The sequence below is a fragment of the Leopardus geoffroyi genome, chromosome C2, assembly GCF_018350155.1.
Source record: "Leopardus geoffroyi isolate Oge1 chromosome C2, O.geoffroyi_Oge1_pat1.0, whole genome shotgun sequence".
Taxonomy (NCBI): domain Eukaryota; kingdom Metazoa; phylum Chordata; class Mammalia; order Carnivora; family Felidae; genus Leopardus; species Leopardus geoffroyi.
In genome coordinates, this window is record NC_059333.1 from 143,711,155 (window position 1) to 143,723,732 (window position 12,578).

At 40.5% G+C, this 12,578-nt stretch overlaps 1 protein-coding gene and 1 long non-coding RNA gene across 21 annotated transcripts in view; one reads left to right on the forward strand and one right to left on the reverse strand.

Annotated features, from left to right (window-relative positions):
• The window catches only part of LOC123575715, a 28,841-nt gene extending 25,121 nt beyond the window's left edge, over window positions 1-3,720 (forward strand). For both annotated transcript variants that reach the window (XR_006700950.1, XR_006700949.1), the window contains 2 exons: window positions 650-740; window positions 1,126-3,720. This is a non-coding gene — a long non-coding RNA (uncharacterized LOC123575715). The remainder of the gene's footprint in view (window positions 1-649; window positions 741-1,125) is intronic.
• Window positions 1-12,578, reverse strand: part of NEK10 (NIMA related kinase 10) — a 231,216-nt gene that overhangs the window by 202,417 nt on the left and 16,221 nt on the right. For 13 of the 19 annotated variants that reach the window (XM_045436360.1, XM_045436366.1, XM_045436359.1 and 10 more), the window contains exons 2-5: window positions 11,600-11,710; window positions 11,316-11,376; window positions 5,388-5,518; window positions 3,761-3,859 (exon numbers count right to left, since the gene is read on the reverse strand). In XM_045436360.1, coding sequence (XP_045292316.1) covers window positions 3,761-3,859; window positions 5,388-5,518; window positions 11,316-11,376; window positions 11,600-11,673 — 365 coding nt within the window. In that variant the 5' untranslated portion in view covers window positions 11,674-11,710. Of the gene's footprint in view, window positions 1-3,760; window positions 3,860-5,387; window positions 5,519-11,315; window positions 11,377-11,599; window positions 11,711-12,578 lie in introns of those variants that run through there. The other 6 variants (XM_045436364.1, XM_045436363.1, XM_045436367.1 and 3 more) reach the window with 6 other exon arrangements.

Below are 12,578 nucleotides of genomic sequence, written 5' to 3' on the forward strand. Positions count from 1 at the left end.
TTTAACTGAAATGGCAGAACCTGGTATATATACTTACTTCCTCAAAAGTTGCAATATTCTGGCAATTGTAGAATAATCATACCAGGAAGAGAACAGCTAAGTGAATCCACTTTAAAATAACACCAAACATATTAAATAGCAGGGAGCAAGTTGCAATGAAAATCTTATCTTAAAAAATAAACTAAGATATATTTTATTTTACATTTCACAAAATTTAGGTTATAACCGCAACTCTGCCCTAATAACTAGAACAAAGCAAAAATGGATTCTGCTGACATTTTGGGGCACACTTTTTCTGACCAATCACATAACATTATCCAACATCCTTGAATTCACTTTTGACTCTGGCAACATAAAGAGGTTCATTTTTGCAAATATATTAGAAAGAGTCATCAATTTTTCCTAAAGGCCTCTCCTAACCTTTGTGGTCCAAATGTACTTTTTTGAAGTCCCACCTTGTCATTGTCCTCGTTAATATCCCTTCTTCAATTTGTCAGTGGTCTAATTATGCTGGCGCCTCATTAGCCAGATTCCAACAGTTCAGCACTATAATTATTTTCTTAGTATCATCAGGATATTCTACACCTTTAGCCACATTTGCAAGTTCATTTCACAAGAAAAACTATGTTATATTTGCACTGTATTACAGGATCTGCACATCATCTGGCAATCAGCAAGGAATGGACCAACAAAGAGGGAGCTCAGAGGAACAGATACACAGAAGAGATCCTTGAGTAGAGGTCAATTTTATAAGTAGTTAATTAGAGGATATGCCAATGTTGTGACAACTTTTACTTTCCTATGCAACCTCATAACAACCTGGTCTTGGATACCCAGCACCCTTTGTACTTTCCTGGACAGGCAGGTGAAATGGAAAGGGGGTGGATTTATTTTCTAACTAGACTCTCCAATAGATGACATTATGGCTGAATGAAAAGTTGGAAGATCAAAATTTGCTTTTGTACTCTGCCATGAGTCAAGATTTGTGACCATGTGTAACCAGGAGTAACCTCAGCTTCAGGGATGCTACTTTCACTTGCCCTCTGAGATGTACCACGAGGTGTCTGCAGTCCTTACTGTGTTACCTTATCTCACCCTGGATCAACAACTCCCATCTCATTTCAGATGCCGCCTCGCAATCTTCACTTCTGAGAACAAGGGAGTAATCATAGGCCAATCTTGGGAAATGCACCCAGAAAGGAAGTATCTAGAAGTATGGTTTAGAGGAAGACTGCAGTGTGGAAGAATGAAATAGAACAACAATAAGAACAGCATCACTGGGGCATAAACTGACAGAAGACGTGGAAGGGCTCACACTCCACACGTGACACAAAATTCCAATCAGCTATATCCTCAGGGTAAAACTGAATGGCATAACATCCTGAATGTGTCCAATCTCGTCTACAGCCTGAACTGGACCAAAGACCAAAGTCCACACCCCTCAATCTCCCCCAGTCTTTAGTTGTAATAATATAAATAGTTTATATCCACCATATTTTCCCTTGTATTGGGATCGTGGATAATTGTTTTGCTGACCAGAGTAGATGCTGAGTCCCTAGAAGAAAGGGATCATGTGTTTTATTCATCTTTGTATTTTCACTCTCTCTTCCTTCCCCAATGCTTATTCCCTCTCTTCCTTACACACAGTAGATATACAAATGTATTCAAATGCATTGAATCCAAGCTTTCCAGCCAACATTAAATCTGATGTTGGCAAAGAAATAGGATAGGAAGCTACACCAGAAAAGTCCCTGAGATGTAATTCTTCTGTAAGTATAAATTTAGAGGGGGGTGGGGGGAGGAGGTAATTCTGACTATCTTAGCAAGGTCATATGGGGTGAGGAACAATGGAAGACCTTTACACTTAAGCCATCTTTGACCCAACCTTGCTTTTAGAATAGAACTGAACGTAACAATCCATCAGCAGCCAAAGGATGACATAAAAGGATGCCCTTGATGTTCAACATTCCTAAATTCCTTCTCGTACTATGAAGGCAAAGAGATCTGTAATCATCTCTTCCTAGTTTGAAGATTTCCAGGGACTACTCATGTTGCAAGCCAGTAATTCCATCCAATCTAAGATGCCTCATTAATCACTAAGAATTTGAAAAGGTCCTGACAAGAGATCTCTTAACTTCAGAATTGTTAAGATCTTTTCAACTGTTGGATGCCAACCCTTGCCCAATTAGTTTCCCTAACAATTTCTGCGTCTAGTGCCCTCAGAGTGGGGACACAGTGACATCTCTCACATCTTTAATTCTGGAAGTATTCTTCCTTCCTCAAAGTACTGACCCAATAAATGGTCTATGAGACATCCGTTGAAGAGTCCATGATAGCCGTCTTCACAATGAATTAAAGAACGTCATTTCCTAATACCATTTCAGGCATAATTATTCTGCTACTAACCATCGTTGTACTCTGTTCGAGCTCAGGGAGAAAACAGTCCAGGGCAATTTCAGGGCCTCTGTAGTGTTCATTAATCTTTCAACAATCTGAGTATACTGTCAAGAACTGAGCAGGGACCCGATTCCATAGCCATGATAAAGATTTTAGGCTTTTTGTATCATCTGAACCAGTCCTATAATCCTCTGCTTAAATCAGGTACAAAGACATAATAGATGCAGTCCCAATCCTGGATTGCTTTAAACTAAACAAATGTATTTGGCAGCCACTGTCCAACCCTTGAATATTTAATACCAAATAAGCCCCTTCTAAAGATCAAATCGTTAGGCTGCCACTTAGGCATGTTTTGTAGCTGATTCATCATGGAGGACCCACCGGGATACTGTTCTATTTAAAGTCAGCTATTGCACTGGACCAAGTCAAAGTCTTATCTTGCTCAAGACATTAAATTCTTAATATTTCTCCTATTTTCCAACAGGAGTAATTTTTTCCCATCTCACTGGGGCAGAATTCAGATATCTCAATCGAGTCACAAAGCGATGCAGAAGATTCACGGTTCTTTATAGGCATCCTTTCAGCCGCTGCTTGTCAGGAGAGAGCCTGGGCCTCCAAGGAAGAGTAGAAGGCAAGGTCCTATCCATGTAACAATGCTGGGAACCACCTTCATAACTGGCAGCAGCATAACCAGCTCTCACTTCAAGCAGCCCATAATGAATAGAAAATTCAGTCCTGACTACAATCCAGCACTAGTCAATGGCTCACTGAAGACGCCTGATGTTTGTGAGACAGAAAGAGAGGTCTTGCTAACCCTTCCCCATAGTTCCAACACTGCACTTGTGTTAAGACAATGAAGATCAATAGAGGGAACATTTAACTTGGTCCCGAGAAGAAACATCATCATTGGGCTGTACTGGGGGGTACACATTCATCCTTTCCCCAAGGTCAAAGCTGGGGCAGCCCATTTAATCAGTCCTTGTATCAACTGAAAAAGTGTACCATGAGGATGTTGGCCAGGGGGTTACGCAGTATCTGTTTCATAAGGACCCTGGCAATAAACTCCTGAGTATCCAAATTCATAGTAAGAAAAATAAGAAAAACAGTGTAACATGGGTGTTTTCCCATTTTACCTCATCTGTCACAAAATTTGGCAAAATTCAGTATTTAATCAGAGTGATTTTAATGAGATCACTTGCAATGCCTATTCATTTGCCTCCTTCTAAATGATATTTGCTCTGTTTTATCCTTTGAGTATGTTGTATCCAATCTCATAAACTGCTTCAAACCATATGCTAGAAATAAGACATATAAGCTATGCCATTCATGTGTAAATTGTTGGTCTTTTCTGCGACAGTCTTACCTGCATATGAGTCTATTTTTCACCAAGGCTGTAAAGATCTCCTGAAATAGTTTATGCTGCGGATGTTTACTGAAGTTTCTCTCATTCTTGTAGTTTATACTGAGATTAAACAAACAGAAAAGCATTTTGTAATAAAAAGTATTTAGCCTGTCTCAAAGTTAGCAATACAGGCAAAGATCATCTATATTCATGCAAATATTGAAGGATTCTCAGGATTTAACACATTATTAAAGGCACATGTCCACTGTTAAAAAAGGATTAAATTATAAAGCTAATAATAAAGATTATAATCAAGCATATATATTTCATTTTACCATTTAACTAAAGGATTCCCTATAAACACTTAATAGCTAAACTTGTTCAGAAGGAGGAAAAGGGTATGCAAAGAGAAAGAATGATTGGTGCATATTATCTAGACACCGCATTAGGCTGTAAACAAGTTTCTGTGGTTGTTGATTGTTTGCATATGGTGTGTGTGTGTGTGTGTATGTGTGTGTTTAACAAAGTCTGGAGATATCCCATTTTTGGCTTCTTTTTTCTGATATTACAACCCATTAAAGAGGTTATAAATACTACTTTAAATTATAAATTCCACTTTAAAACTGGGAGAGGATAAGAGATAATGCACAAAATGGTGGCACTGCTACAAAATATGTTATTTTTGTGCATATTAAAATAGACCAATTTTAAGATCTAAGCCAATAATCTGGAATTACATGAACACATCACCTCAAAGGCAAGTTCTATAGCCTTATGTTGTCATTTGTACTGTTCTTCCTTTGCAGTCTTTCACTGGTCATTGGACAGCGTGTCCCTACCCTAGCCAGGCGAGGGCATTCTTAGTACATGGATACCAGTAGACTGAATATGTAAGCATTTTTAAAGAATTTAGTGTTCCTCACTAAATATAAACCATTTACTGTTGTATGCCTTTTGTAGACTATTAAATTCATTGCCATAAAATGACAGGGAGAAGAAATCTAGGTCAAATAAATAAATGATCATTCTAGAATATTCATGTTGATATTTCATACCATTCATTATTTACACAGCACTTAGTGCCAGATGACCTCAGCACATTGTAAAGCTGGGAGACCCAGCTCCTGGAAGGGGAGTGGCCCACAAAAGTGTGCAACTTCTGGCAGGTCTAAATGGTGACGGGACAGATGAATGTGGGTTGCCAGTTTCAATGTTAAAGGTGAGGTGTAATCCCTTCAACTGAAAACCTCAGTTGCTTTGACAACCACAGTCCTTAGCCACCATATCTGTTCAGAGCAACGGCTTCTTTTATGCCTCCTCATTGCTGGCAAGGTATGGACAGACCAAACGCTGAAGACAAAGCCTGGAATCAGCTGAGCCAGGCCAACAACTTGGAACCATTTCCTCATAGAACAACTGCCGGAGGTGTCTCAGCAAGGTGTCCTGAAACTCCCACGTCGGTTCTACCTAAAGCCACTAAGCTGTTATTTACACACTATTTCTGGGAATGGTTTAAACACTGAAATTATTAAGAATCCCCATGGTAAATTCTGAAACACTTGTAAATTTTAGCTCCCGTGACAAACAAACAAAGTTTTGGGCTAATTAGAATAGGTTGTTGAAGGCAGGGGAGATACTGGATTCTTACCTAAAATTTTCAAGTTCAACAGCTTCTGTGGACTCATGCCACTGACCTCGGGTTCTGTGTCCACCCACCTTGATGGCAGGCTCAGACTTCGTCATGCTATTTTGGGCACTATCGAAGTTAATGGCTGGAAGCTACAGAAATAGAAGCACGAGCCGGTGAGGATAACAATCCAGCACAGAATAAACAAAGTAACAAAATGGGGGAAAGGGTAATTGGAGGCCGGATAAAGGGAATGAGTTTTTTCCCAAAACAATAATTAACATGATAGCCAAGTCAAATTTAGGGGTTTTCCAAGATTTAAACATCTTTGACTTAAACATTTACTCTTTCTGCCTTATGCTGTTTTATTTTTCTTCATTGCTTGTAACGCCACCTGTCATATCTAACAGTTATTTATGTATTTTCAGTCTCCCTTGATTATAACAGCAGCTCAACATGAACCAAACTTGCTCGTCTCAGGGCACCTGGGGTTTCAGTCGGTTGAGCGTCCGACTCTTGGTTTAGGCTCAGGTCATGATCTCACAGCCAGGAGATTGAGCCCCAAGTCAGGCTCTGCACACAGAGAGCGGAACCTTCTTGGGATTCTCTCTCTCCCTCTCTCTCTCTGCCCCTCCCCTGCTTGCACGTACGCTCTCTCTCTGAAAATAAATTAACTTAAAAACAACAGCAGCAACAACAAGAACAACTAGGGGCACCTGGGTGGCTCAGCCGGTTGAGCGTCCGACTTCGGCTCAGGTCATGGTCTCGCAGTTTGTGGGTTCGAGCCCCACATCAGGCTCTGTGCTGACAGCTCAGAGCCTGGAGCCTGCTTGGATTCTGTGTCTCCATCTCTCTCTGTCTCTCTCTCACTCTCTCTCTCTCAAAAATAAATAAACATTAAAAATTTTTTTCAACATGTAGGGGGGTAGTTCTGGGGAATCCCCAGCTCATGCTGTGAGGACAAACAGCCCTGTGGAGAGAAGCCTCCCACCCACAAACAGCACCCATTGCCAGCTATGTGAATGAACCACCTTGGAAGCGGTGCCCCAGTTGATGTTGAAAGAATCATGGCTAGTGGGCACCCGGTGGCAGAAACCTGAACCAGAACCATCCAGGCTAACTGCTCTGAATTCATGACCTGCAGAATAGGTAAGACACAGTAAACGATCCTTGTTTTAAACAACCAAGTTTTGGAATGATTTGCTATGCAGAATCCACCACAGAATAAACTACGAATCTGCAAGTCCATATGATACAAATAAATAAATAAACAAAACATGCCAGAGAAATATAAAACCGTGCCCCACATTCTGGCCGCATTAAACCGGTCACTTGTCCCAGAAACCACCGTAGCGTTTGACCACTCCATGCCTGGGCATGTGCTGCAGACGGATTCCTGATCACCTTTCAGGGCTCAGCTCAGCCTCCTGGTGAGCACCCGCCTGAGCCTTCCCGGCAGAGCTGTTCACTCCGTCCCTGGTGGCGTTACTGTGTGGACCTCGCTTGTAGCACCTATCGTGCCTGATACCCACCTCTGCCTTCAAGGTCAGAGTCCCGTGGGGTGGGGGAGGGGTAAGCCAGCACGAGAAGAGGCTGCAAGTTGGGTGAACCAGGGTTTGTTGTGGCAGAAAGTAAGGGAGAGACAGGGTGGGCCACGGACAAGGATGCCAAGAGTATTTCAGAGTATTCCAGACAGACTTTTACAGGCTGCAAGACAGAGGACATCTGTGTGTACTCCAGAAAATGAGAGGTACCTGAGCAGCCTGACTAGCATGAGTGGAAAGAAGAAAGACTACAGGATGAAGCACAGAACTTTCCTAAAAATTTGACCGTGTCGGGGGCGCCTGGGTGGCGCAGTCGGTTAAGCGTCCGACTTCAACCAGGTCACGATCTCATGGTCCGTGAGTTCGATCCCCGCGTCGGGCTCTGGGCTGATGGCTCAGAGCCTGGAGCCTGTTTCCGATTCTGTGTCTCCCTCTCTCTGACCCTCCCCCATTCATGCTCTGTCTCTCTCTGTCCCAAAAATAAATAAACATTGAAAAAAAAAAAAATTTGACCGTGTCACTTCTGCTTGGAAATGTCAACATTCCCTGTTGCTTATGAGCTCATACAAAATCGCAGATGGGCCTTCAGACGCTGCCCAATTTCCTCTAGTATTATGTATCACTCCTTCCAATAGAAACATCCAGTCACCATTTTACTTAAATGCTTGTTATTTTCCTTGCTTCAGATACCTGATTATTCTACTCATTTCACCAATAATACCTTTCCACCAATTCCACTGATGGAAAACCAGCCCATTTCTTCAAGAACCATCTCCTTCCCTGTGATCTGAGCCAAAAGTGGCCTCCTTATGCCTGTCAAAATCCTACTGTCTGCACCCTTCATTCAGGATTCCTGTCTTGCCTGGTCACATCTATAAATGTCTTTTCTATACCTTATCTCGCAGAACACGAACACCGTGCCTTATACCTTTTCTTTCCACAGTATTTATCAAAACTTCTTCTATTTCGGGGCAATTAACTAGTCTGTAATTTGTCTGTTCTTCATTTGTTCTTTCTTCTATCTTTTTTACTTACTGCAAACCGATTTCTCAGCTCCCTGTGGCCTTGAATGTAGGGGGAATAATCTGAATTCCAGCTCTTGGCAGATTACTTCAATATTTGTGAAAACCTCTGGTGAAATCTCCAACCAACTTTGTCATTTCACTTTGCTTCAATAACCCTGGGGCAATTCTTTTCCTTGAATGATTTGTTTTACCAGGTTAGGATTATTGTAACCTTGTTATGACAAAGGGGGCTCCTCTGTCCCCTCAGTGTGTCTCTGTCCCCAGTTGTGTCACACTGTGGGACCGTCCCACAAAACAGCAAACTCTAATGTGGTTAAGCAAGACACACAGAGATACACAGAGCAGTCAAGACAAAGAACGAAAGTAGAACATTGGGACACAAGGAAACAACAGGGAAGTGACTTGGCTCATTAGAGATTCAAATAAAGGACACTCAGTTCTTTGCAATTCTCTGCCTAAACCACAAAGCAAATTTCCTCTGCAACAGATTAATTGGCCATTTTTGGTCTATTTGCAAATAACAGGCCAGGTCTTGTTAGAACAGAAATTCAGGTGAGTGAGCCTTAATCCCAAATTACCCTTTTCAAATTGACTGCTAAAAATCTCAGAGCCAAATGTGTGGCCCACTTGCTTATTTCGATGGGCATTTCTGCCTCACTAACTACTTTGTCCCTGACCCTTGTTCTTCTTTCCTCTTTGGTCTTGGCTTCAATTTATCATAAATTGTCATACTTTATGTATATCCATAAACCTCCTTACTTCCTTCTCTCACAAACAAGATATAAACAAATGCTGGATTTGTTCTTTCCAATATCGTTCTTCTCCATATTATTTTACTATAAAGAGAAGAGGGTGTTCAGAATAACATTTATCGTTGCTAAATTAAATAGAATTAGGAATGAATTTTGAGAACCTCAGGACCTTCATATTAGTGAGGACATTTTCATTTTTTCTTAGAACCATCTACTTTCTGAATAATTCAAGGATTACAAATATGCATTTTTGTACATATGAAACAGCTGACAAAAAGCTATGCCATGTGAACTTGTCAGACAACAGACTGCAAATTCTAAAATTTGTTAAAGAAGAAGAAACTATTAAATTCACTTTAGTTAACCACTCCAAGTGTTAACAAGGAAGTGGTGTTGAAAGGGGATACAATAGATCTAGTCAGCATGAACTTCAAAGTTGGAAGATTAGAGGCAAAAACAAAAGAAAAAGAAAAAAAAAAAAAAAAAGACCACTGGTGTTTCTTTTACCCTGGCCATATGGTTATACACGCTCATGATGTAACTCAATTTTTAGCCACAATTCAATATGAAAAAAACTGACCAAGAACTCACTGAACGAAGGCTACACTAAACCAGAGGCAAAGTCAAAGTTGCTGGCATCGGGAAATATACAGTCTGGTCTGGAAATAAGACACGTAGACAAGTGTTTCCAAAATGAGGAAGACTATAAGGCTACAACTGTGGGCGGGGAAAAGGTGCTTTGGGAAGACAGAGATCACTTCGAGAATGCAAGATAAAAGAAAGCTTGTTTGCAGAGTGGTGTCATTAGATTTGGGTCTTAGAAATAGATAAGACATTTTAAGAAAGAAATTTGGGAGAAGGACAATTTGGGAGAAGGGATTGCAAAAGCAATAAATAGAAGTCTCTGACATCATGGTTACGTCTTAGGATGGACAGGGAGAAAGAATGGGAACTACAGTCAAAACCATATGCTGAGTCACCTTGCTTACCTTCTAAAAAAGAATGGATGTGATGTGGGGCAATTGTCCGTGAAGGCTTGTGAGCAGCAAGCCAGGGAGATTCTTTTAGCAGAGTAGAGACAGACAAAGAGAAAGAGTGACTGCTGACACAGCTGGATGGGAAGAAATTGCTCCTGGGGGCCATAGCACGAAATAACAGAGAAGGGTTGATAGGTGAAAAGGTATTTTACAACCGTGTTTACTCCGAATCAAAGTTTATCCAACTATTTTTTGAACTGGAATCTCATTTCCCAAGTCATTTAAAAGACAACTCAGTGGGAAGAGGCATATATTGCGAAGATGTAGTGTTTGGGCCCAGACCTGTATTCCAGCCATCAGCTGGCGGTATGATCTCGAGAAAGTCACTTAATTCTTTGTGCCTCAGTTTCCTATTCTGCGAAAGCAGAAGTCATGGTCACTCAACGGGGTGATGCAAATAAAGCACCAGACACATGGTAAACGTTCCCTAAACAGGATCTATACTATTTGGCCTTCATATGCCATCAATTCACTAGAAAGTCATCCTTGACTATAAATAACTAGATGAAAATGTTGTGGTTCTCTGTTAGTTTGATGGATATAACAAAATCCATCAAGATTCCTACTATACAAGAGTTCTTCAACAAATTTATTTAGACAAGTATGACATAGTAGACTTTGGTGCCAGGTCACTGGGATTCAAGAACCATCCCTACCATTAGAGGTGCTAACTAAGTGTCTGCTGTTGTCATTATTATTAGCATTGCTGTGCTGTTCTCCAAATCTTCACAGAGAGCCTCTAATCTCATGATTCTCCAAAGTCTTACAGAAGTAAAACCAAAAAGAAAAGTTTAAAGATAAATTCAAGCAGAGGTACCATTCTTTCTCTGTCTGATAAAAATATAAAAAAGCTGGGGCACCTGGGTGGCTCAGTCGGTTAAGCATCGACTTTGGCTCAGGTCATGATCTCATAGTTTGTGGCTTCAAGGCCCACATCAGGCTCTGTGCTGACAACTCGGAGCCCAGAGCCTGCTTTGGATTCTGTGTCTCCCTCTCTCTCTGCTCCTCCCCCATTCATGCTCTGTCTCTCTCAAAAATAAATAAATATACATTTAAAAAATTAAACATATATATATATATATATATATATATATATATATATATATATATATAAGCTATCAGAAAAATAGCCAAATTGACTCTTTTCCCCTCTGAATTTTCAGTGAGATAAAATTTGCAGCAAACATCAAGAGTCGTGCTCTAGGAACTGGGTAGCATGAGGTGGGGTGGAGGGGAGAAGAAAGAAAATTCAGTAATTTGTGTTTTGGAAAACATCAAGTTCCCAAAACTCCAAAGAGTTAAACGGTAGGCATTCAATAGAACAGTATACTGTTTCTAGACTGAAGAGCTTTGATAATTAGGACACATGGCAATAAACAGAAAATAAAGAGAAGAAGAATGAAAAGGCTGTAGATACTGAATTCTGGCAGGACTGAACCAGGTATGAGAGAAACAGCCAGATAAAGAAAAACAAAACATATAAAAGAACAAAGAAAAATAGATACACTGTTCATACAAGTGTTAAATTAATCCCTTTGGAAACATGTGAGTTCTCTTTTATCAATGCATGCACATCCTTTGAACATACTACCTGTTGTTTGCTTGATTGAACGTTCAAAAGGCAACGAAGTCTTTTAAGATCTGAATAGTCCCTAGGAGAAAGAATAACACAGTGTCAACCAACCAAAGATTCCAGGTGAACTAGTGGCACCCACCGATGGTGTTGCCCTTCGGAGGCCTGCCTGTAGAGACTGAAATGTATCCATTTCCTTTAAACCTCTAGAAATGAGCAAACCTTTCAGTAAACACCATAACCCAGAGTAGCCCTTGTCAAAGGTCTACTCTGTTTCTCAAATAGACTCAGTAAGGGGTTACCTGGTGGTGACTCCTTGTTGTTTTTTATCAGTTGGTTTTTCTGTGGTCTTCGCCTTTTTGTCTTGATCAGGCATTGTAAAACATCAATGCCCCAGAATTAACATGGCATTCCTTTCAAAATAAACCAGAGGGGAATACTTTAGTTGGAGTCTGTGCTCCAAAATATTCTCAGGCGAAAGTCACTCTATAATACTTAAGTAGGTAAAAGCTAACATTTATTTCTAACACAACAATAAAAATGTTCATATGAATAGCATTTATTATTTATCTTTCAAAGGCCTTCAGATACATTTAGGGCATAGTTTATAGGTACAGTAGCCCATAAGCCTCTGTTTTCTGAGTCATTCTCGGTTTCAAATATTCTGACCCACTGTCTCAACAAATATACGTTTCTGCTTGTCAGGAAAAGTGCCCCCACTAGGGGTTTCCAAAATATACATCTATAAGCAAATACCTGAAGCCCAACTAATGTTTTTATGCCATCCTACTTGTCTTTCTCGACAAGTATCCTTAACCATATGCTGCTAATTCAAGGAGTTCGTCTCCATCATAGGTGATCCTTCTAAGAGCCTGGAAAAAGTCCCAGCCATTTGCAAATAAGTGTTACTACAGTGTCAGAGGTAATACACAAAATTTCACTGGATTTCCAGAATTCCTAAATCTTTCAAACTGCCACCCCAGGTGAGTCAACTGTAGTCAATGAGAACTCAGCAAGAATTGGGTCAGTCCTGCACAGCCCCTGTACTCACTCAAACATCCTGTCAAAAGCAATCCAGCAGGCCCAAAATGGAGTCACTTATGTTAAGCCCCAGGTCACCAAACTTAATTATATTTTCAGCACTCCCAGGCATGAAAATTTAAACTAGCCAATCAGGAATCACCACATCAGCATTAATTAAATAATCTGCCTGATAAACTCATGCTATACCTTTAAAGAAAAGTAACCTTGCAATACCCAATCCACTTTTTGACCAGTGTA